Here is a 25,498-nt window from a genome sequence, read left to right on the forward strand (position 1 = left end):
GGAAAGAGAAAAAGGTGGGGTAACTACTACTCAGTTTAGAAATAGTGGGAAAACACTTCTAGTTGTTGGAAGGAAAGGCCTCCCATTTCATGAGAATATCAAAGGGATTGTAAAACGGCCTAGTCTAGTCAAGGAAGTTTGTATAGTCACCTCCCTAAGGTATGGGTGCCAATGCAAGTCCAAACTACATTGAAATTTAAAATATTAACCTTTCTTACAAAAAGTGAATCGTATTTATTTTTTAAGACCCATACTTCAAAAGAAAGACAAACATATGCAATTAAGTATATTAAATAGTATGACACCAAATTTGCCAATATCAAAAATACAAAAAATCATATTATACCCCATCCATGGTCCATGCCTGAAATTTGCAACCCTACCTTGGCCTTCAAAATAGTCCCCGGGTCACTGGTGGAGTGGATAGGGCGTTGAAGTCTCTCGAAAAGAACTCAGGTTCAAGCCCCCTCCATAACCAATGGATGGACGTAGCCCATTGGGGTTGAGCTCATTGTGGTGATGTGAATGCCCCGTGGTTGGGCCAGATGCAAGTCCCAGGTGATTTTGATGGCATAGATGTCCCAAGATAACACAGCTCTCTAAGCGCTTAGCAAAAAAAAAAAAAAATCCAAGTTTGAAGGCCTACAAAGTACCTTGGCTTCGTCTGAAACCCATCACTCACAAAAATTTACTTGGGGTGGGCTTCTTTAGAACCCAATTTTTAAGGTAGACTTCCTGTTCCGAAGTCTTGGAGGGCAATGATGCCTGCTGAAGGCTGCAAACAAAATTCAGCAAGTTTGACGAAAATGATTGACTGTCCCAAGAAAATCCCACTCCTCACAATGTTCCGGAGCTGCTGATGAAAGGCAAGACCAAAAAAGATCGAATGCTGAGTTCTCCTTTTAATTATTATTATTTTTTAAAGATTGCATGGTAAAGAAGAAGACTTATAGAGACATTCCACAGTATTATTCCACAGAAAGTTGAAATTGGCAAGTCAACCGGTTGACCAATCGGAGTCGTATCCAAGACATTGTGGAGAATTGTGAACATTAGCTCTTCGTGGAAGTTGTGCTAGCACTGCTTTCGTGGAAGCCTCTAATATTTCTTTCTTTTCCTCCAAGGAAGACATTGGCTGTTGATTTTCCTTGTCATTGTCATTTCTTGACTCACACACGAACATAGACAAGTTCTCCAGGGCATCATCATCTATACTCCTTTTTGAGAGTAACACCTTTTCACTGAACATGGCTCTCGCTCTATTTTCATCACATTCCTTGCTTTTGCATGGAAACAGATCCGTGGTGGTGTTGTCATCACATCCCTTGACCTTGCAAGGAGACACAGCTCTTCCACTCCTTTGCTCTACTTTCAACTGTGTTCTGCCCTCTTGAATCTCTTTACTCACATGGTCGAACATGTTCAAGAATTGATGCATTGTTCTGAATAGATCCAGTTGCCTTGGTGGTTGCTCATCACCATTCTCTCCAAAATATTCGGAGACACCTCTAAGCTTGTTGAGGGTCACATTGAGCTGTTCTTTGAGCTTGGCTACATGGACGGAGCAGTCTTCATAGAAAGGAAGTATTGAGTTAAGAAATCTAGATTCAAAGACGGACATATTACTAAGATCAGTTCTTGCAAACTCTATCTCTTGCTTGGTCAATTCCAAGCCCCTATCCAAGTCTCCGATGCTTGCCATAATGCTTTCCAGCTTCAAGGTGGAAGCAAGTTTGATGCTCTTGAGCTCATCTGGAAGATATAGAATCTGCATAAGATGAATGCCTTAGCTTTTTACTCCTTTAGAGAGCTCTACTCTTACAGAGGGAAAAAAACCCCTTGATAGCTGAAACATGGTGAAGCCAGGACCTTATACCTGATCATCCACCTTGACAAGCTCTGCCACGACAAAATGCAGAAGAGTTGTCTGCCTGTTCGATCCTTTGACATCCATCAGCTTTAGTAATGCATCCAACTTGAAGCCTTTTGCATCTCCTCTGCTACTGTCGCCATTCAGGTAGTTTCCAATAACTAAAACAGCCTCGAGTAGCTTAACAAACTTTCCACTTCTTTTGAGCTCATCACATGCATGTTGTAGCAGCAGCAAGTCTTGATTTATCTAGGGAATATGGATATACAGTAGTGCAAATGAATGCCCTTATTTTTGTGACTTAATAAGGTTTGTTCTTAATTTGATAAACGGAAAAAAAAGCCAAGAACATGCATAATGAACCAAAAATGTTTGGCACTACTATAAATAGCTCTAGGACTATAGGTACCCCTTAGAGTAACCTCTTGGAGGCAATTGCCAAAAAAATACCTTGGACTCTTTTTCAAACTCCTAGCTTTAGAATTCAAGTCATAGAGATATGATGTGAAATTAATCTCAAAACTATTCCATAACTATCCCATTAGTGAACCTAAGACTTAAGTATCCCTTTTTGGTCGTCCAAGGCACATTGTTATGTCACATCATCTCTGCAGATGGGACCCTAACAACATTGTGGCTATCCTCGGGTTACCCCCTCCAATCACCCCTATAGGGACCCAAATCTTTGGACACACCGGCTACCACTGTCTCCACGTGTATGCTGACATCGCACTCCCATTGACCTACCGGTTGTTAGCCGTCCACCCTGTTCCAGGTCCAACCCTGAATCAGACACCTTTGCCTATCTCAAAAAGCGTCTCACTGGGGCCCCATCCTCATCCAACTTCCATGTTCACATTGACGCTAGTCTCACAGTTGTGGGTGCGGTACTCAAGAACTCACCCAACCTAGCAAGGAGCACAACAGGGACCGCCCCATCTACTATGTAAGGCACCTTCTCACTCAGGCAGAGAAGAACTACATCACCACCGAGTGGGAAGGGCTTTCCATTGTCTATGCCTGTCAAAGGTTCTGCCACAATCCCAGAGCCTCCACTCCCGCGAAAGATGGACAGCTTCTATGCATGAAGCTAGGCTACAAGGAAGAGGACCCTCTCCCCTTCACCAAAGCATGGAGAGCCGGGAAAGACTCAACACGCAAGCAAGTCCTCATCCTATAGTTTGCAGGAGAGACGGAGAGGGTCACCTTCATGAGGAAGAGGGTCATACTACGAGGCTTAGAGGGAGTATTTTCTTGGATGATCTCACGAGGATGCAGCTAGAGCATAGGAGAGCTTGCATGCCATGAGTCTTACACGCGAGGAGAGAAGGCAAGAAGGCCTTCTATCGATATGGTCGGGTCATCATTGATGGTGGCTGGCCCATGGATTAGCAATTTGGGGCCTATGGGACACAAACCAGGCCACTGACAGAGATACACATGGCAGTATGGAACTGTAATGGTTCACTATGGGTGCAGCTTGGACGACTGGAGCATGTGATGGTGGGGAGAGACATCATACTTCTAATAGAGACACATCAGAGCCCAGAGAGAGGGCTACCTCGAGTAGAGGGATTCCAGTGGGCAGTCAACATACAAGAGGACCACACGCCAGGGTACCTCGAGAGGGTCGGGGGGAGTAGCAGTTATATTCAGACGGGAGCTACAGGGGAGACTGAGAGTGGTAGCACAGGATCCAAAGGCCAAAATGTTACTTTCCTCCATCAGGATCCTCCTATGTCATTATAGAGGACATGCCACAGGAGGAGGAGACAGGGGGCTCGCCATACACTTGTCTGTCAGAGGAGATTATGCATTATTCTACACTAGGGGAAGTATTTCTTACGGGTGACTTCAATGCCCACACACAGAGCAGACAGTGTGAGGTGTATGACTATGATGACATGGAGATCCTCCACCCTGTGGATCCAGAGGAGATAGGGGCTAGTCGGGCATCAGAGGACACTGGACCAGATAGAGGACATTATGGGGATCACTTACTAGAGTTGGGAGCCAAGCATCGTCTCGTTATTTATAACGGGATGCTACAGTGGCCGGGATCAGGAGGGCTGACATGCTTCCCACATGGGGGTTATACACGGACCGGAGGCACGGTGGTGGACTACATTATGGGGTCTTTGGAGGCATCACAGCTTGTCATCTCATTCTCCATCCCACCTCGTCCTATTGGGGCAGATCATACATACTTGGCATTTTCACTAGCCGGATCACCAGTATCACTAGTCCCCTACATACCGACGCCACACACTATCATCTACTTCACACATGACATGGCAGACATATACACTAGCAGAGTAGAGGATGGGCTCCTACTCATGGATACCATTACAGCCTAGCTGGCATCACTTCTACACACGGCTGCATTACAGAGCTTCCCACATTGTGTCCACTCTGGAGAGCCTGCGAGATCTGGGACTATGCCCCAGAACAGATGGTATCATGACGAGTGCATAGCCCTATACTCACGGCTCCGCATACAGAGAGCCCTGGGAGCCATCGCAGAGAGCAGGAGTCGAGGAGAGAGATGAGGAGACTTACTCGCCGCAAAAGGCGGGCCTTCGCAGAGTTACAGGAGCTAGAGATCTTCCATTTCTTCATGATAGCGGATGCATATCCCATGCTATTCGAAAGACCGTGGCTCAAAGTGGAAGGATCAAGCACAACGGGGATACGGACAGGATCACAATCCAGAGAGGGAAAAAGAACATCGACATCTCGATCGCAGGAAAAGATGAGCTGAATCTGGCCAGTCGACCGTTGCATGCAGAAGGCCTCAATTACCTGGAAGGAGTAGAAGACGACGAAGAAGAGCAAATCTTGAAAGAAAATCCAGATCTGTTGTCGCTCTTCGAGGTGGATACTGAGAGGATTGTATAGAGATACGATCCAAATGTTCTTGTCGCTCATCTTGAAGTACTCTTGAATGAAGAAAGTGCAAAGGAAGATGAGGAAGACACTCAAGCTCTCCTATTGGCAAAATATCTATCTAATCAAGCCTAATTCTATACTAATTAAACATGATTAAGCTCTCCTACTGGCAAAATATCTATCTAATCAAGCCTAATTCTATACTAATTAAACATGATTAATCTAAGGTGGATGTAATTTAAGTTTACTCATGATGAAGAGTATGTGCAATAGACTGAAGCACAATTAGGTTACAAGATTAAGACTTGTACTCATAAAGAGACTTGAGATTTGTGCAAGTGATGTGTTTCATTGCTTGAAATGGCCCCCTTCTATATGAGGAGGCACACCCTTGGACTTGTACATCAATGTGGAATAAATCCCTTTGCTCATGTGGCTTCATGCTAGGCTTTGCACTTTCTTGGCTACTCATTCTCACTCCCTACCTCTTCCTTGGGCTCTTTGGCACCACATTTCTCAGCAAACATAAGAGTTCATGAAGATCAGCTTGAAGAAGTAAACCTAGGAGACAAACAAGAGCCCAGAATAGTCAGAGTCAGTGCAAAACTCAATCAAGAATTCAAACGAAGACTTTTGGAACTGTTAAAATCCTACAAATATGTGTTCGCATGGAACTACTCTCACATGAAGGGAATTAATCCTAGCTTCTACCAACACAAGATCAACCTAAAAGAATCAAGAATTCAAACGAAGACTCTTGGAACAACTAAAATCCTACAAATATGTGTTCGCATGGAACTACTCCCATATGAAGGGAATTGATCCTAGCTTCTACCAACACAAGATCAACCTAAAAGAGGATGCAATTTCTATCATGCAGACCGGTATAAAATGAACCCCAACTATGCCAAACAAGTGGAGAAGACTGATAAGCTGTTAAGAGTAGGGTTCATCTATCTAGTGGACAGAGCAGAATGACTTTCATCAATAGTCATTATCGGCGAAGAAGAATGGGAAGCTAACAGTCTGTATAGACTACCGCAAATTGAACACCTCCACCATATCGGATGCATGTATGTATTATACCTGGGCATGTGTATGGATCATATGAGTGGATGCATACGAGTCCAAGGACATGGCAGGACATTTGTGGACTTTCGGGCGGTGCCCGTGTGGATTCCGGCCATGCACACATGGTGTGTTATGATGGCAGGCGGAATATTTTCAAGTACAAGAATGATGATAGGTGGTTCTCCAAGTTTACATGTGCACAATGCATAAATGATGCATGCCATAACTTTATTTTACTTTGTGTGACATTGTCTTGCTGCCTGGACAATGCTTGTTATTTTGGCTTGTGAAGTCCGAGGGACTGGGGACGCCCGGGCACCTTGTGGACGCGTGTGTGCACTCCTGTTTGGGCCTAAAACTGTGGGCTTATGGGTTTTGCAGGTGGTAAGTGCGTCCACACTCAATTTACAGCTTATTTCATTTACTACTAAAGTTTATTGGTTTGCAGGTCCACACTCATTAATAAGTGTCCGGACAACTTATAATGCGTTCGCATTTGGTTGGACCAAAATTAATGAAGTCCGGACAACTTATGGCCATTTCCCATTTGGTTGGACCTAAACTTATACAAATAGGACAAATGGAGCACTATGGGCTGGACACCTACCTGGACACCTTATGGGGACACGTGTCAGCCTGTATGTGTACCTACCAAGCCCCTTAGGCGGCACTGGAGAAAGGCGCCTCCTTCAAGAGGCCTTGTGGGCTGTTTTATTCAATATTCAACACATTGGAGAGCTGGTTGAAGCTTTGGGAGTTGCTACAGGGCTGGTTGCTTGCTTCCCGGACTCACACAAGCTTGGATATCGATCCCCACACTCTCCTAAAGGGCTGGTTGGTAAATTTCAGACCTGTAATTTCTGGTTATTGCGAGTTTTGGGCTGGTTACAGGTGTCCAAAGTCAACTTGGACAGTACAGGACAGCTCTAGGGACCTCCACAGGGCTGTAGGACCCCTTACAGGTGGATTTCTCGCGATAGAAAGTTGCTGTTTTGGACTGCTTATTGCACAAAACAGGCCGGACAGCAATAGAATATGTGAGCATGGATGTGTCTCAAGGATTCCTCGTATAACAGGTGCTTAGGGCAAGCATTGGGGACACTTGCTCGCGGAGAACACAGGTTTCTGGATCAGTTTCTCGCGTGGAAACAGGGCCTAAAGATCCATTTACATCCTGTGCAGGGCGGAGTACCTGTGAGGATTGTGATACTCTTGTGCAGGGCGGATGTACCTGTGAAGAGGCTTGTGCAGGGCGGATGTACCTGTGTGTAGGGCGGATGTACCTACAAATTCTCTTGTTTGAAATGTATTCATTCATGATGTATTTGGAAGAATCAGGTGCAGGCTGGTGGTGAATCCCCAGGCACCCGTAATCTTGTACTTTGCAGACTCTTTTGGTAATATAACCTAAAGGGGGGGGGTCAGCCTATCATCGGCCCCTTTATGTGGTGTACTGTCATTTTCAGTTTTGTGATTGTGATGCTCAAGTGTTAAGTGCTCAGAATCTTGTTCACATTTATACGATTCCAATACACGCGTCCGCCTCCCGTTACATTGGTATCAGAGCTCAGTTTTTCCCCTCATTGGAAAACGGTCTAAGGCTTGGAATCATAAGTGGTGACCTGATTTGAGTGTCATGGACAGCCACATTTCTGAAATTGTGGAGAACACACAGGACCGTGAACTTCATGGTACAAGGGATGCAAGAGATGCTGCAAGCAATGATGTCTATGGAGATGCAGGTACTCATGACACTATGCATTCTGATTTGGAATCTTTGAGGCGTCAAGTGCGACGCTATGGGGCTGAAACCGAAGAGCTTAGGTCATTGAAAAATGACCCGGACGTACAAAGGGTGTTGGCTGTGAAGGCAAAGGCTTCGGTCCATGAAGTCACTTTTGAAGCAATTGCAAAGGAAATGGATGTTGAGAAACCCCGGGAGCTTGCACTTGCATACCTAATGGTTAAGGGTGATGTATACACTGAAGCAGATGGTAGTTTGGCTTTCAAGAAGTCACCCCTCATGGCTGCCCGTGGTGATGCACATGATGCACAACAAGCAGAAAGAGCACAGCAAGTGCCAAATGTTGAAAGGACAAGAGTCCCTGGTGCTAGGCTTGATGCAGGTCAAGAGAAGAGTAAGGATGAGGGATCCTCTACTCATTCCCGCTTTGCTCCAAGAAGACATGTCCGTTCTCGTGTTGAGCTTTCCACTCATTTGGAGAGTGTGGCTCAAGAGAGAACCAAGAGGGATCGTGAATCTTCATCGCGGCATCATCGTCATGCAGATGAACAGGATGTACATAGGGATGCATATAGAAGGAAGAAGCCTCGAGAGTTCAAGTCCGGTGACAAGGATGTAAAGTTTGAAAACTTTTAGGGACGGATGGAGTGTACCAAAGCACTTGCTTTCATCAGACAGTTTGAGATAGCTTTTTGCAATGAAGACTTTTCGGAAAAGTCTATGCTCAGGCATGTGGGAATGCATCTCAAGGATACGGCAAGTGATTGGTGGCTTGCAAAAATACTTGATGGAAGTGCTGCCCCAACTTGGTCTTCTTTCAAAATTCAGTTTTATGATCAATTCTTACCACCAAACTTTGCAAAGGATGTACGCAAGGAGTGGGATTGGCTGTCCCAAGATGAGGGAGAGTCCGTTGCTTCATACATAGCAAAGTTTTGGAAAGTCCTTCTCAAGGTTACTCCCTTCATGAAGATTGGAGAGGACGAGAAGAAGAGAAAGTTTGAATCGGGGCTCCATCACATCATCCAACAAAGCTTGGAAGTGTACCCAAATAAGACCATACAAGAGCTTATACACTCAGCCATGATTGCGGAGAACTTGCACATAAAAGCACCCACAAATAAGTCATTTGCAGGTCAAAACAAGAGCAAATTCAGGGCTGGTTATGACCAAAAAAAGGGTGGACAGCCACCTAAGAATGCTCCCAAAGATGGCCGAGATGCAAAGGATGACTCCGAAAAGAAGCCGGGGGGTAAACGCCACAATTTTGGGCTCTCAAAACAGCAATTGGAAGAGTACAGGAAGGCTGGAAAATGCTTTAAGTGTGGCAGTAAAGATCATATATATCCTAAATGCCCACAGAATCCTAAGAATGCTGAGCCTAATGTGCAAAAGCCTCTTGTGAATGTTGTACCCGATGTGCAAGGTAATACAGGGCATGAGCCCAAGAGTAGAGTCATATGCAAGGCTTGGGGCAAATTGAAGGATCAGCCCGCTTTGTTTCTTTTTGATGATGCTTCCACAGATAACTTTATATCCGTACATATGGCTGCCGCCATAGGTCTCAATGTGGAAGACATGGGAATGCAAATGAATGCAGATGCCGCCTTTGAGGGCAAACAGGTTGATGTAACTCCGGTCATTGGTAAGCTCCGTGTACAAATACAGGACTACCTCGACTATGAGAGCTTTCTAGTGGCTCCTCTTACAGGTTGTGATGTTTTGTTGGGGATGCCCTGGCATCACCGTTTAGAGCCTGTTAAGGCTTACAAAGAGAAGAAAATCAGCTTTGTACATAGAGGCCGTGAGCACTCTATAGATGCTAGTACTACTGGAAGTACCATACCTCTTGTAAGCCATGTACAAATTAATAAGGCAATAAAGAAATCAGCTTGTTCTTACTTGGTTTTTGTACGTGATACCATTGAACATTCTAGTGTTGATGTTAGTACAATAGATCAAGACAAGCTTAACTTTTTAAATGAGTTCAAAGATTGTTTTGCGAATGCTTTACCAGCAAGGTTGCCACCAGAGAGGCCGGAAGATCATTGCATAGATCTAATTCCCGGTAGCTCTCCACCTAATAGGCCACCATACAGGGTGAGTGCTAGTCAACAAGAAGAGATTATGGCACAGGTGAATGAACTTTTGGAAAAGGGTTTGATTCGACCTAGTTCCTCGCCATATTGCTCGCCGGTACTTCTTGTTCAAAAGAAGGATGGTACTTACAGGATGTGTGTGGATTACCGTGCCCTCAATAAGATAACCATCAAGAATCGGTTTCCGATTCCGCGCATTGATGACATCTTGGACAAGTTTGAAGGTTCGGCATGTTTCAGCCGAATAGACCTCAAGAGTGGGTATCATCAAGTGAGAGTGGCACCTCAAGATGTACACAAAAATGCAAAAAAGAGTGAATTCTTCCTCCCAGAGATTCACTATCTTGGTCACATTGTATCAAAGGATGGTGTGCGCATGGATCCCGCAAAGATACAAGCCATGCAAGAATGGCCAGAGCTGAAATCAGTCCATGAAGTGAGGAGCTTCCTTGGTTTATGTGCTTACTACAGGAGGTTCGTTAAGCATTTTGCTTTCATTGCCGCTCCGTTACATGACTTAACGAAGAAGAAAGCAATCTTTAAATGGACACAAGAAGAGAGAGATGCCTTTCAAAAGTTGAAGAGTGCAATCATCTCGGGACCGGTACTCATTATTCCGGATTTGCACAAACCTTTTGTGGTGGAATGTGATGCATGTGGGGACTGCATAGGGGCTGTTTTGAACCAAGAAGGACATGCCATTGCCTATGAGAGCAGACGCTTGCAACATGCAGAGCTTCACTTACAGGTTTATGAGAAGGAGTTGTTGGTTGTAATTCATGCCCTTACTATTTGGAAACACTATCTTTTAGGGGCTGATTTTATGGTCAAAACTGATCATCAAAGTTTGAGATACTTTTTGACTCAAAGTAAGCTCTCAGAGAAGCATATGAGATGGGCAAATTTCCTCTCAATGTTTCATTTTCAGATTTTACACACTCCAGGGAAAAAGAATGTGGTGGCGGATGCCTTATCTAGACGACCACAGGTTCATGCTATTACAGTTGCATACCATGAGGACTTATCGGATATGCGTAATACTTATCATCTGGATGAGGATTTTGCACATGTATGGGCTGATTTGCAAGAGGGTATTGCTGTCCCATCTTATGTCATAAGAGATGGATATCTCATGATGCAAAATCGTATGTGTGTGGTAAAGAACCTTCGCCATAAGGTTATGGATGAGTGTCATGCTCCTCCATATGCAGGTCATAGAGGCATTTTGGCCACAGCACAAGCTTTGGAGAGGTATTTCTTTTGGCCACATATTCGCAAGGATATTGAAGCATATGTACGTGAATGTATGGTGTGTCAAAAGGTCAAGTTTGATCGACATAAAGCACCTGGATTGCTTCAGCCTTTGCCTATACCAAATGAACCATGGGAAAGCATTGCTATGGATTTCATTATGGATTTGCCAAAGACGCCACAGGGAAATGATGCTATTTGGACCATTATTGATAGGTTTAGCAAGCACGCACATTTCATTCCCGTGCGCAAGACAATAAAGCCAGATCATATGGCTAGGATGTTTTTGGCACAGATATTTAAACACCATGGCATGCCTAAATCTATTGTGGGGGATAGAGATCCTAGAACCACAAGCTTATTTTGGCGCGCATTATTTGACAATATGGGTACAAAGCTGAACTTCTCATCAGCTTACCATCCACAGACAGATGGGCAAAGTGAAATAGCAAATTCAGCCATCCTCGACTTACTGAAATCTTATGTATCCGACCGCAAATCGGATTGGGAGAAGTATTTGCCACTTGTGGAGTTTGCCTACAACAATACGGTACATACTTCTACGGGCAAGGCGCCCTTTGAGATTATCTATGGCAAGGTGGTGCTACCACCCATCCTTCGTACAAAGGATGAGATTTTTGCAGTAGATGAGTATGTCAGAGACTTGGATACTGCATTTGCACAGGTACGGACAGCCATAGAGAGGTCTCAAACCAAGATTAAAAAGGCAGCTGATAAGCATAGAAGGGATGTACAATTCAAACAAGGTGATTGGGTCTTGTTGAAATTTGAAAAGGCACGCCTTCGGAAGAGGCCAGGGAAAGAGGGAAAGTACCCTAAACTTTCCAACAGGTATTATGGACCTTTTCAGATCTTGGAGAAGATCAATGATGTTGCATTTCGGCTTGTACTCCCAGATCATTGGAACATGCATAATGCTTTTCATGTGAGCCTATTGAGGCCTTATGTGGGACCGACACCGTTTGAGCCGGTTTTGGAAGACCCACCCGAGGTGGATGAGCTGGAAGAGATTCTTCAACCTGAACAGATTGTTTTTCACAAGGAATGAAAGCTTGCGGGAGGCAAACTTGTTCGTAGGTACCTTGTGAAGTTCAAGAATTATTCAGCTTTGGATGCGAAATGGATGGATGAGGCCTACTTCGAGGATTACCCAGATCTTTTGAAGGCCTATCTGGAGCCTTTTCAGTTGCGGTCAGTTGATTAGAAGCCGGGGGGATGTCACAAATCCCTATATTCTAGGGACATGCGGATGCGTGTCAGGCCTGGAAACATGCGGATGCATGTATGTATTATACCTGGGCATGTGTATGGATCATATGAGTGGATGCCTATGAGTCCAAGGACATGGCAGGACATTTGTGGACTTTCGGGCGGTGCCCGTGTGGATTCCGGCCATGCACACATGGTGTGTTATGATGGCAGGCGGAATATTTTCAAGTACAAGAATGATGATAGGTGGTTCTCCAAGTTTACATGTGCACAATGCATAAATGATGCATGCCATAACTTTATTTTACTTTGTGTGACATTGTCTTGCTGCCTGGACAATGCTTGTTATTTTGGCTTGTGAAGTCCGAGGGACTGCGGACGCCCGGGCACCTTGTGGGCGCGTGTGTGCACTCCTGTTTGGGCCTAAAACTGTGGGCTTATGGGTTTTGCAGGTGGTAAGTGCGTCCACACTCAATTTACAGCTTATTTCATTTACTACTAAAGTTTATTGGTTTGCAGGTCCACACTCATTAATAAGTGGCCAGACAACTTATAATGCGTTCGCATTTGGTTGGACCAAAATTAATGAAGTCCGGACAACTTATGGCCATTTCCCATTTGGTTGGACCTAAACTTATACAAACAGGACAAATGGAGCACTATGGGCTGGACACCTACCTGGACACCTTATGGGGACACTTGTCAGCCTGTATGTGTACCCACCAAGCCCCTTAGGTGGCACTGGAGAAAGGCGCCTCCTTCAAGAGGCCTTTTGGGCTGTTTTATTCAATATTCAACACATTGGAGAGCTGGTTGAAGCTTTGGGAGTTGCTACAGGGCTGGTTGCTTGCTTCCCGGACTCACACAAGCTTGGATATCGATCCCCACTCTCTCCTAAAGGGCTGGTTTGTAAATTTCAGACCTGTAATTTCTGGTTATTGCGAGTTTTGGGCTGGTTACAGGTGTCCAAAGTCAACTTGGACAGTACAGGACAGCTCTAGGGACCTCCACAGGGCTGTAGGACCCCTTACAGGTGGATTTCTCGTGATAGAAAGTTGCTGTTTTGGACTGCTTATTGCACAAAACAGGCCGGACAGCAATAGAATATGTGAGCATGGATGTGTCTCAAGGATTCCTGGTATAACAGGTGCTTAGGGCAAGCATTGGGGACACTTGCTCGCGGAGAACACACGTTTCTGGATCAGTTTCTCGTGTGGAAACAGGGCCTAAAGATCCATTTACATCCTGTGCAGGGCAGAGTACCTGTGAGGATTGTGATACTCTTGTGCAGGGCGGATGTACATGTGAAGAGGCTTGTGCAGGGCGGATGTACCTGTGTGTAGGGCGGATGTACCTACAAATTCTCTTGTTTGAAATGTATTCATTCATGATGTATTTGGAAGAATCAGGTGCAGGCTGGTGGTGAATCCCCAGGCACCCGTAATCTTGTACTTTGCAGACTCTTTTGGTAATATAACCTAAAGGGGGGGGTTAGCCTATCATCGGCCCCTTTATGTGGTGTACTGTCATTTTTAGTTTTGTGATTGTGATGCTCAAGTGTTAAGTGCTCAAAATCTTGTTCACATTTATACGATTCCAATACACGCGTCCGCCTCCCGTTACAACTTCTCGGATGCTCAATTCTTCATCATAGATGGTAAAAACCCAGCTGGTATGATGAGATGCTGCAGTTCCTCTCTGACTTGTCCTTTCCGAAGTATATGTCCAGAGATCAGAGAAAAAAGCTGACTCTCCGGAGCAAGTCGTTTATGGTGGTTAGTACGTCAGCTCTACAAGATAGGCATTTATTATCAAATACTGAGAAGATGCGTCACCAAGCATGAATAACAGGCTGTGCTGGCTGAAGCGCATCAAGGAATAAGTGGAGGGCACTTTTCTAGAGAGGTCATGGGGCAAAAAGTGTTCCAGGAAGGATTGTGGTGGCCAACAGCATTAAACGATGCACACAAATTTGCAAAAGAGTGCGATATGTGCCAAAGGCTGGGCGAGCCTAATGATGCTGACAGAATGCCTCACATCCCAATATTGCCAGAGCCAAGGACATCATTGGAGAGAGGAGAGTAAGCTGGACCAAAAAGCTGAAAGCCGCTTTTCCAAAAAGCAACTCCAGGGCCAAAAAGAAAGGCCCTAATGCTAGAAAAGCAAAACTAAGGAACTTGAGTAATATTTTATTATTAAAAGTGAAAAAGTGAAAAGCAAAGAGTAAAAAAAGACCAAAAGCAAAGTTAAAAAAAAAGAAAACAAAGCAAAAGCATTGCTTTTGGCAAAAATCAGGGATCCTCTCAAGTATAAAAGAAGCATGTATCTCTCCAAGTGAACCACCACCATGGTTGAAGGGTGTGTGGAGTTCTTCATCATCATCAAGGCTTAGAGCTCTCCCTCGCCTTCATCATCAAGAACGTGGAGAAGTGAAGATCATCACCCTCGTCAACATCATCATCATCTCGATGCTGCAGTTTGTGCGCCGCCACCTATTGAAAAATACCGTCCTCCTGCTGTACTGAATCAACATTGTATCATTGCTGTGCGCTGCCTGCATCTGTGGGCCGCCCGCCCTCAGCGCCTTTGCACTGCCTGCACCAGTGCGTCCCTACTGATAGTGGCTGCCGCCTCTTACCAGTTGCTGCCACCACCTGGAATCTGCCGCCCCTCTCTGCTGTCCAGCGTTGCAGTAGCCGCCCTCCCCCACCAAAACCGCATGGCTACTGTGCGCCACTGTTAGCTGCTCTGTCGAGAGCTGACAATTGCTGCAGCCACGTACCTAGTGCTGGCTGCAGTCTTTGCCATTAAGCACTACCAGCTGCTAAGGTTCCGCCACCTGGCTGCTACCTACTGAACTGTTGTTTGCGTCCCCTACAGACAGAACTATTGTTGTAGCCGCTTGCACCCTCTGAACAGCACTGCCATCTGCCTGCACTTTTCAAGCGCCGCTTCTTCGGAACAGGTAAGGGAAAGAAGGGACACTTGGCTACAAATTGTCCCGACAAGCCAAAGTAAGAAACCAAAGAGATTGGAGGATCATCATATTGACATCATGCCGAGAAGCTCAACAAGAGGAGATTATGAAGCAAATGACCGAGTTATTGGAAAAGGGTTTGATTAAACCTAGCTCATTATCTTTTTGCTTTCTCAGTCTTATTGGTTCACAAAAAGGATGGTTCTTGGCATATGTGTATTGATTATAGGGCTCTTAACAAGGTCACTCTGAAGAATAGGTTTCCTATTCCTAGGATTGACGATATTCTGGATAGATTCGATGGAGCCACAATCTTTAGCAGGATCGACTTGAAGAGTGGTTACCATCAAGTCAGGATTGTTCCAGAGAGGACATTCACAAGACCGCATTCAGGACTACCTTTGGACTATATGAGTACCTTTTTGTCTTACCAATGCTTGGCTACTTTCAAACTAAATGATGGAAATAATATTTCGAGCACAGAGAAAGTTTGTAGCTACTTCTTTGATGACATTATTGTGAATTCAAATAACAAAGAAGAGCATAGAAAGCACTTGGATATGGTATTTCAGGAATTGCGGAAGCACAACTTGTATATGAATGGCAAGAAGAGAGTTCTTTTGTCAGAGATTCACTTGTTGGGGTAAAGGCGTTATGCCCACCCTTATACTCTGGAAAGGCCAAGGTGGTAGAAGCGATTACCACAGCCGAATAGAGGCCTGACGAAAGACACGTAAGCTGAGTGCTGGGCGTGAACGAAGGCAGCAAAGCGAGCGTTGGCCATTGAAGGAGGCGTAGCCAATCAGGCGGCGAAGGCTTTAGTCGACCATTGGTCACCGAGCGAAAGCCTGTGTAGGCTGAGTGCTGGGCGTGAACGAAGGCAGCAAAGCGAGCGAATACACAGGCGACGCACACCTCGTGGCTTTACGCCTGCTGCAGCAGCCAGGCGGAACAGGCATCTTGCACCTTGTGCCTGCGACTGCCCTCTTGAGGCCTGCGCGAACCCAACGCGAAGAGCTTCCTTCCAAAGGACCCACATGCACGTCCTACTGCACGCTTCTGGGCAGACTTCGTAGACCAGAAGCCTTACGCGTGTTCCGTGAAAACCCAAGTCGACAAGGATGCCTTGGCTGTGGAAAAAGGTGGAGAAAAGGAGTTCCGAGCACTTCATAATCGCTACGAGTTTCTCAGAGTTGTATACACGCAGCACAGTAATGCTGAAGATGAGAGCTTCATAGCAGGCAGCCAACCGTACATCAGCTACAGCAGCTTCATCATCCCCCTTCTGCACAGCATCAACCCCCCTTTTCTTGCAACAACAAAACCCGCCTGCAAATCAGAGAAAAAATTAGAAAATTACAAGGTATTTTCCTCAAATTTTTTTTGGGACTTGCAATTGAGCAGGTACAACCAACAATTGAGCAGATACAGGTGTCGAATTGCTCAATTTTGAGCAAAATTGGCAAAATTGGGTGACATTGGTCACAATCAGGATCAATTTGCAGGAAATTGGATGTCGAAATTTGGGGCTTTTGATGTAATTGTGCAATTAAGCACTCACACATGCTGTATGATGTGAAAAATCGCACATTTGGGCAAAATTGCAGCAAATTGCAGTGCAAATCAAGGGGCTTTTGTGCCGATTTGGTTGATTTGCACGCAGGCAACCGCATTTGATGCTGTGGATAATGTGTTGATGCCTTACAAGCACTCAATGTGCCTGTAAATCAAGGGGGTTTCATGTATTTGATGTATATGTGGCCAAGGGGAAGCATCGTGAACACTCTGGATGCCTTCATGTGCGTCAATGTACCATGTATGATCAGAAATTGATCTTAAATCAAGGGGCTTTTCAAGTTCGTATGCTTGTTGAGCTTGGCAAAGCAGCAGGCAAGACATTTATGCCTTGAATCCTCAAAAATCAGCTTGCAGTCAAGGGGCTTTTGCCCAATTTCTGTTCGGAACTGTTGTATACAGTGTTCGGGATTGTAAAAGTCTGATTTTCACTCATTTGGACAGCCAGGAGAGCATTTATTGCTATTGTACCTGCTGGTACAGATTTGGCATAGCTTTGTGCAAGTTTTGGCATGGCTGTACACTGTTTTGAGTGACCAAAAGGTTCATTTACAGCTGCTGTATTTGTCGGTACAGGTTTGGTACATCATTTGTGAGCAATTGGTACTGTTGTACATTACTTTGGAAGGGCAACAGAGCACATTTAAGGTGCTGTCCAAAATCTGCAGCAACCAGATTTTGGTGATTTCATCACATAAAGTGGGAGAAAAGTTGCATTCTTGCTTCCGCAGTGGGAGATAAAGCTTGGGAGAAAATCTGTGAGCACTTTGTGTGCTTTTTGGTGCAGTGTTTGCACATTTTGCAGGGAGTCAGGCATTGACAGGTTGCATTTTGCTATGGCAACCACAGGTGAGAGCTCTTCATTGCTTCACATCAAGAAGCTTGAAGGCTCGCATAATTATGATATTTGGCAAACCCAGTGCTACAATGTGTTGCTCCAGAAAAAGCAGCACAAGCCTATCAAAGAAAGGGGTGTGATGCCCGCTTCTCTTACTGCTGAAGAGTGGGAAGATATGGATGAGCTGGCAAGATCTACTATCATGTTGTCTATGTCAGACTCATTACTTTTCAGCATTCGTGAAGAGAAGACAGCTTGGGGAATGTGGCAGAGATTGCAGGACTTGTATGCCCAACAAAGTGCCTCAAGCAAAGTGTATTGGTTGAAGAAACTCATAGGTCTTCAGATGAAGGAAGGGGCGTCTATGACAGCCCATCTAAATGAGTTTAATGGTATTGTCAGCCAGGTCATTAATCAAAAGTTGGCAATGGACGATGAGTTCAAAGCCACCTTTTTGTTATGCACTTTGCCAGAGAGTTGGGACACATTCAGGACAGCCACTAGCAATTCGAATGCTATGCTGTCATATGCAGATGTTGAGGGTGCTCTTCTTCAAGAAGAGATGAACAAGAAAAACAACTCTGTTGGAAAGTCCAATGCAATGAATGCACGTGGGAGATCCCAGCAAAGGGGGAAAAGCCAAGAAAGGGGAAGGAGCAAGTCTCGCTCCAAAAAGGATTTGGAATGCCATTATTGTGGCAAGAAGGGACACATTAAAAAGCAATGCTACAAATGGAAAAATGATCAAAAAGAAAAGGGAAAAGGCAAAGACAAAGACAAGAATGAAGCCAAAGATGTAAAGCCGAAGGGCAAAAGTGGAGTCAAGATTGAAGAAATCAATGTGTCACATGCAGGTGGCAGTGAGGATGAGGTCCTATTTACGTCTTCACTTGATGCCCATTCACTTCTTACAGGTGGTCATGGTATGCACTCATGGATCATTGATTGAGGTGCCTCCTTTCATGTCACAGGTTGCAGAGACTTGTTTGTCAGGTATACTGCTGGCAATGAAGGAGTGGTTTATTTGGGTGATAACCATGCATGCAAGATTCTTGGCAGAGGTGATGTGAGGCTTGTGTTTTCAGATGGCTCACAGCTTATGCTCCATGATGTCAGGCATGTGCCTGAGATCAAGAAGAATCTGCTTTCTACTGGACAGCTTGATGATGCTGATTATGTTACCACATTTGGTAGTGGAAAGTGGAAAATTAGTAAGGGCTCACTGGTTGTTGCCAGAGGCTCTAAAGTGGACACTCTTTACTTTATGCATGCAGGTGTTTGTCACCATGCTAATGTAAATGCAACCGAGCTGCCGGAAATCTCTATGTGGCATAGCCGGTTGGGACACATGAGTGTCAAAGGAATGGAGCAATTGTCTTGTTTGGGTTACTTGCCTTCTCTAAAGTTTTCAAGTTTTCAGTTTTGTGAGCATTGTATATATGGTAGGCAACTACAGTGCCCCCACAAGAAAGCTCTTGGACAGAAAGATGCTCAGTTAGAGCTTGTGCATACAGATGTATGTGAGATGCCTCAGCTTTCTTTGGGAGGGGCAAAATATTTTGTGTCTTTTATTGATGATGCCACACGCAAGGTGTGGGTCTATCCTCTTCGTTTGAAGAGTGATACATTCTCAGTGTTTGAGAAGTTTGTTGCTCTTGTTGAGAATCAAACTGGCAAAACACTGAAAGCTTTGCGTTCCGACAATGGTGAAGAGTACATGTCCAAACAGTTTCAGGACTTTTGTGATGCTAAAGGCATCAAGAGGGAGCTCTCTACTCCTTATGATCCTCCACAAAACGGGACAGCAGAGAGGATGAACAGGACCATACAGGAGAAGGTCCGTTCTATGTTGTCACATGCTGCATTACCTCATGGTTTTTGGGCTGAAGCTGTTATGACAGCCGTTCACCTTATAAACAGGTCACCTAACACGAGGCTTGGTGGGAAAGTGCCAGAAGAAGTATGGACAGGGAAGCCTCCGTCATACAAGCACTTGAGAGTGTTTGGTTGCGTTGCGTACGTGCACATACGCAGGGAAATGCGCACCAAACTTGATCCTAAGTCTCACAAATGCATATTCCTAGGATATGGTGACAAAGGTGAAATGGGGTATAGACTTTGGGATCCCATGAATAGAAAGATCATACGCAGCAATGATGTCATTTTTGATGAAACATGCATGTATAAGGAGCCTGTAAGGCAACAGGAGCCTGGCAGAGTCATCTTTGATGATGATGGACATCATGGACAACAACAAAGGGCTGTAAATCAGCCATTACAGCAGGAAAACCAGCCCTTAAATGGTGCTGAAAATGGTCCAAATGGACAGCCAGAGATGGCAGAAGATATCCCTATGGATATACCACAGTTAGAGGAGATACCGGGCATGATTTTTCAGCCTTATGGCATGGAACAGGAGCCACCAATGGGTGATATGCAGGCTGGACAGCAACCTGCAAATGATGGTCATTGGGTACGGAGGTCCACTAGACCCTCCAAAGCCCCTGACAGGTTTGTTCCAGGGGTTGACTACTTGATGCTCACTGACTGTGGGGAGCCCTCATGTTATAAGGAGGCTTTACAGAGGGCAGATAAGGCTCTATGGGAGCGTGCCATGAAGTCAGAGATGGATTCTCTGCATAAAAATGGCACTTGGAAGTTGGTGCATTTGCCTGCAGGCAAGAAAGTTTTGCCATGCAAGTGGGTTTACAGGCTCAAAGTTGCACCAGATGCAAAGCCAAGATACAAAGCCAGGTTAGTGGCTAAGGGCTTCAAGCAGGAATATGGTGTGGACTTTGATGAGATCTTCTCTCCAGTGGTCAAAATGACCACACTTAGAGCTGTGTTAGCTTTGGTTGCTCATGATGATCTGGACTTGATTCAGATGGATGTGAAGACTGCTTTTCTTCACGGTGATCTCCATGAGGAGATATATATGCAGCAGCCAGAGGGTTATGCAGTGAGTGGAAAGGAGAAGCTTGTATGCAAGCTGAAAAAGAGTCTTTATGGGCTCAAACAGGCACCAAGGGAATGGTATCACAAATTTGATACATTCATGAAATCTCAGAAATTCAGGAGAAGTGACATAGATCACTGCTTGTACACCAAGAAAGCTTTGGATGGCAGTCTATTGATCCTCATCTTGTATGTTGATGATATGTTGATTGCCGGGAAATCTCGTAAAGAGATGGATGCCTTGAAGCAGAGGCTGCATCAAACCTTTGATATGAAGGATTTGGGTGATGCAAATCACATCTTGGGTATGCGGATACTTCGGGACAGAAATCAGCATGTGTTGTATTTGTCTCAGAAGGAATACATTGGCAAAGTTTTGCAGAGATTCAATATGGACGGGGGGAAGAAGACTAGTACTCCTTTGCCTCCATATGTGAAACTCAGTGCTATGGACAGCCCACAGTCAGATAGAGACAGGGCTGATATGGCCAAGATTCCGTATGCTTCAGCTTGTGGCAGTCTCATGTATGCCATGGTTGCTACTAGGCCGGACATTGCATTTGCAGTGGGAGTGGTTTCTAGATACATGGCCAACCCTGGCAAGAAGCATTGGGAAGCAGTGAAAGGTGTCATGAGATACCTGAAGGGCACACAGGATTTGTGCATTTGCTTTGGCAAACAGGATGCATTAGTGCATGGTTACACGGATTCGGATTATGCCGGTCATCCAGATAACCGGAAGTCTACTACCGGTTATGTATTTACATTCACAGGAGGTGCTGTGTCATGGATATCCAGGATGCAGAAGTGCACTGCCTTATCTACTACAGAGGCCGAGTATATTGCAGCCACAGAGGCTTGCAAGGAGGCATTATGGCTATCTCGGTTAGTGGTTGATTTGGGTTATACAGGGGATATTCCATTGTTGCATTGTGACAGTCAGAGTGCCATCCAGTTGGCAAAGAACCCTGTCTTTCATGCAAAGACGAAGCATGTGGATGTGAAGTATCACTTCATCAGAGAGGTGATAGAGAACAAGCAAATTCAGCTTGTTAAGATTCATACGGATGACAACCCGGCTGATCTGTTGACGAAGAGTTTGCCTCCGGAGCGGTTTGCTCATTGCAGACACTTGATGGGCATTGGATGAGGCCAGTTTCAGCCTTGATATGGCCTTGTATATTATCATGTACATGCTGATTTTTTTTTTTCTTCATTTAAGGGCACTTTGCCTTTAAGTGGGAGGTTGTTGGAGTAAAGGCGTTATGCCCACCCTTATAGTGTGTACAAGCCCATAAGTTATAGTACATAGTACACTTAGTACTTTTAATGTACTAAGTGCACTATGTGTACTAGTGCAATATACATGTGTGATAGGGGAGTCACACACTCACTTGATGAGTTGACTTATCCCCACAACTCTCTCTCTCTCTCTCTCCCTTGTGCTTCTCTGTGTATGTCTCCCACATGAACTCTTAACCTAACCCTAATTCTCCCATCATCACTGCTTGGGCCATATAGTGTCCAAAGAAGGGGTCAGGATGGACCCAGATATGGTCAAGGCTATTATGGAATGGCCAGAGTTGACTAGTGTGCATGTAGTTCGAAATTTCCTTGGCTTATGCTCTTATTACACAAAGTTCATCAAGTGATTTGCCGTGGTAGCAAGTCCACTACATGATCTGACAAAGAAAGCCGTGGGATTTCAAAGGACCAAAGCTGAAAAAGAACCCTTTGAAGTACTAAAGTTTTATGCTAGGAAAGGACCAATATTGATTATTCCAAATTTATCAAAACCATTTATGGTAGAGTGTGATGCCTCAGGAGATTGCATTGGAGCGGTCTTAAACCAAGAAGGCCATGCCGTGGCCTATGAGAATCGAAGACTTTAAGGAGCTGAAAAGACTGCACCCACTTACGAGAAAGAATTGATGGCTATCATTCATGCGTTAAAGATTTGGAAGCACTATCTTATGGATGTTGAGTTTGTTATCAAGACACATCATCAAAGTCTTAGGTATTTTATGTCTCAACCTAAGATATTAGAAAAGCATATAAGATGGGCTAGTTATTTGGCCCAATTTCATTTTCAGGTTATGCATACCCATGGGTGGTAAAGACAACAAAGTAGCAGATGCTCTATTTTGAAGACCCTTGAGCCATGAGGTTTCTATGGGTTACCATATGGATTTCACTTTGATGAAGGATCCTTATGCTACCAAAGAGGATTTCAAAGATGTTTTGGAACATATTGTAGAATATAGATTTGGTGACTTTTTATGCCATCAAGTAGGGTTTTCTTTTGATGCGAACCTAGGTTATGTGTGACACAAGGAATTGAGGCCAAGGTAATAAAAGATTGCCATGCTCCTTCCTACCTGGGGCATAGAGACACCTTGACTAAACTTCAAGCTTTGGAGAGCTACTTTTATTGGCCTTGTATGAGAAAGAACATTGAGTTATATGTTAAAAAATGTTTGGTTTGTTAGAATGTCAAGTTTGATTGACAAAAGCTAGCAGAATGTTCTATGGGAGAGTATTGTTATGGATTTTATCTTTGGATTGCCAAAGTCAGGGAATCATGGTATATGGACCTGTTCAGGAAACCAAGAAGATCAACCATGTATGTCATCGGTTGGACCTTTCAAATCATTGGAAGATATATGATGTTTTCCATGACAGTTTATTGAAACCATGTACAGGTTATCCCCAGAAGAACTTGTTTTGAAGGATCCACCAAGGGTGGAAGAGCCAAAACAGATTCTGTTTCATTTTGTGAAAAAAAGAGGAAAGACAATGGTCAGAAAGTTCCTCTTGGAATTCAAGAACTATTTGCTATTGGATGCAAAATGGATGCCAAAGAAGTAGTTCTAGGACTATCCAGATATACTTCGAGCTTATGAGCATTGAGAAAGTGGTTGGTCCAACTGTATTTAAAGTACAGATATGGACGTCTTGCAAAATCAAGACAGATTCAAGAGGGAGGGATTGTGCCTCTAGCTCTCTTCATTGTATATATATATTGGACTGGAACTAATCATTATTCTGCTTAAATAATGGTTACTTGGACAAGCTCTAGTTTGGGTGGCAATGATGCTCGATAGTCCAAGGAGCAGGATTTGTATATAGGAGGCAGTGATGCCAGATGACCCATTGACGACAACGATGCCAGATGACCCATTCGACGATGCCAGATGACCCATTGACGACAACGATGCTAGATGACCCATTCGACGGCAACAGTGCCAGATATCTTGGACCTCACAGTCGGGCGATCATTTTGCAACCAGATGGCCTAGATGATGATTGTATTGGATTTCGGAGTCGAGCGGTCATTTTGCGACCAGATGACTGCATTGGATTTCACAGTCGGGCGGTCATTGTGACCAGATGGCCCACATGACTATTGGATTTCGCAGTCCAGCGGTCATTGCCACCAGATGGCCCACATGACTGTATTGGATTTCACGGTCAAGCGGTCATTGCAACCAGATGGCCCACATGACTGTATTGGATTTCGCAGTCGGGCAGTCATTGCGACCAGATGGCCCAGATGACTGTATTGGATTTTGTAGTCAGGCGGTCATTGCAACCAGATGGTCCATATGATTGTATTGGATCTCATAGTTAGGCGGTCAATGCGACCAGATGGCCCATATGACTATGGAAGAACTCTCGGGCGGTCCTAGTGGGCCTTCAGGATAGACAGAGTGGTCCTAGTGGCCAGATGGCTCAGCACGGTTTCAATGAAACCAGACAGGACAATCCATGAACAGTAGGATCATTACTTGTGCATTGCATACTGATGTATGTTTGAATTTCTTTGATTTTCTGTGCTATTTTTGATCTATGGACAATGCTTGGATTTATGGCATGTGATAGTCCAGTGGGCTTTAGTCTACTTGGCCAATAGCTGGAATACCCACTAGACGCGAATGATGCATACTTGTTTGTTGACTAGCTTGTATCTAGTTTTTAGAGGTAACTATGCATTTATTTTATCTAACACATGTGACAGGCCATGAAGATGTACCATCAAGAATAAAGCTATTGGTCAAAGAAAAGGCACTGAGATGTTGCCAGATGAGCAGATGACAACAGAGATATGGCGAGAGACCAGATGCATAAGCTCACCAGATGGGGCTAGTACCTTGAAACATATGGATGTACTTGTACCTTGAAACATATGGATGTACTTTATATACCAGGAATATATACTAGGGACATATGGATATACCAGGAAAATATTGTTGTATGTTTTTCTTATACTTAATAGAAGTCTCTTTCTGAAAAAAAAATGGAACAATGGGAAGGTCATGCAATAGATGACCTTAAGGGGATGTGGGGAGAATATCTGGAGAAATTAACAGTTGTAATGCAAGCCCCCACACCTTGCTACAATTGGCTCCCAACCAATGACAGGGTGGAAATCCGGACGAGAGATCTAGAAATCCGAATACAACCTTGATAGCAGGCCTAGAGCAAACAAAGGCCTTGGAAGCAGTTTTGCAACTGGTCAAGTGGGCAAGGAGGTTGGCAGCAGTAGTGAGGGAGGCGCCACAGCAGAGAGGAAGAGCTGCAAACGAAAAATGAGTAGCTGCCACAAGAAATAGAAGCCTAGAAAAAGAAATTCACGGTCGTGAAGGGAGATGGAAAGAAGCCAGCCGTAGAATCAGAAGGGAAGGGGAAAGAGATTGCGCTATGCAAAGGTTCATCAATGGACCTAATCCCCGACGACGAACTAAAAGAGCAGGCGTGGGCAACTACAAAGAAGCTGGAGGAAAAAGAAAACAATAAGGCTGCTCTTAAAGTCCAAATTGAAGAGCTGGAGGCACTCGTCGAAGAATTCAAAGAACACCAGAAATAGGATGGAAAAACAATAAAGGCCTTGAAAAAGAAGGTGGAAGCAGCTACAACTATAAGGGTGACAAGAGGGAAAGGGGAGAAAATGACAATAAATGAGCTGAACGTCGCTGTGACGACAGCCAATGCTGACCTC

At 44.6% G+C, this 25,498-nt stretch overlaps 1 protein-coding gene across 8 annotated transcripts in view; it reads right to left on the minus strand.

The window, feature by feature from the left end:
- Window positions 1–294: 294 nt before the first annotated feature.
- LOC147623091 (uncharacterized) overlaps window positions 295–25,498 on the minus strand; it is a 100,859-nt gene continuing 75,655 nt past the window's right edge. For all 8 annotated transcript variants that reach the window (XM_086821151.1, XM_086821153.1, XM_086821155.1 and 5 more), the window contains 2 exons: window positions 1,877–2,119; window positions 295–1,768 (listed from right to left, as the gene is read on the minus strand). In XM_086821151.1, the coding sequence (XP_086677277.1) occupies window positions 998–1,768; window positions 1,877–2,119 (1,014 nt within the window). In that variant the 3' untranslated portion in view covers window positions 295–997. The remainder of the gene's footprint in view (window positions 1,769–1,876; window positions 2,120–25,498) is intronic.

The sequence above is a fragment of the Cibotium barometz genome, chromosome 27 (genome assembly GCF_041138505.1).
Source record: "Cibotium barometz isolate CiBa-2024 chromosome 27, ASM4113850v1, whole genome shotgun sequence".
In the NCBI taxonomy this organism is placed as follows: Eukaryota; Viridiplantae; Streptophyta; class Polypodiopsida; order Cyatheales; family Cibotiaceae; genus Cibotium; species Cibotium barometz.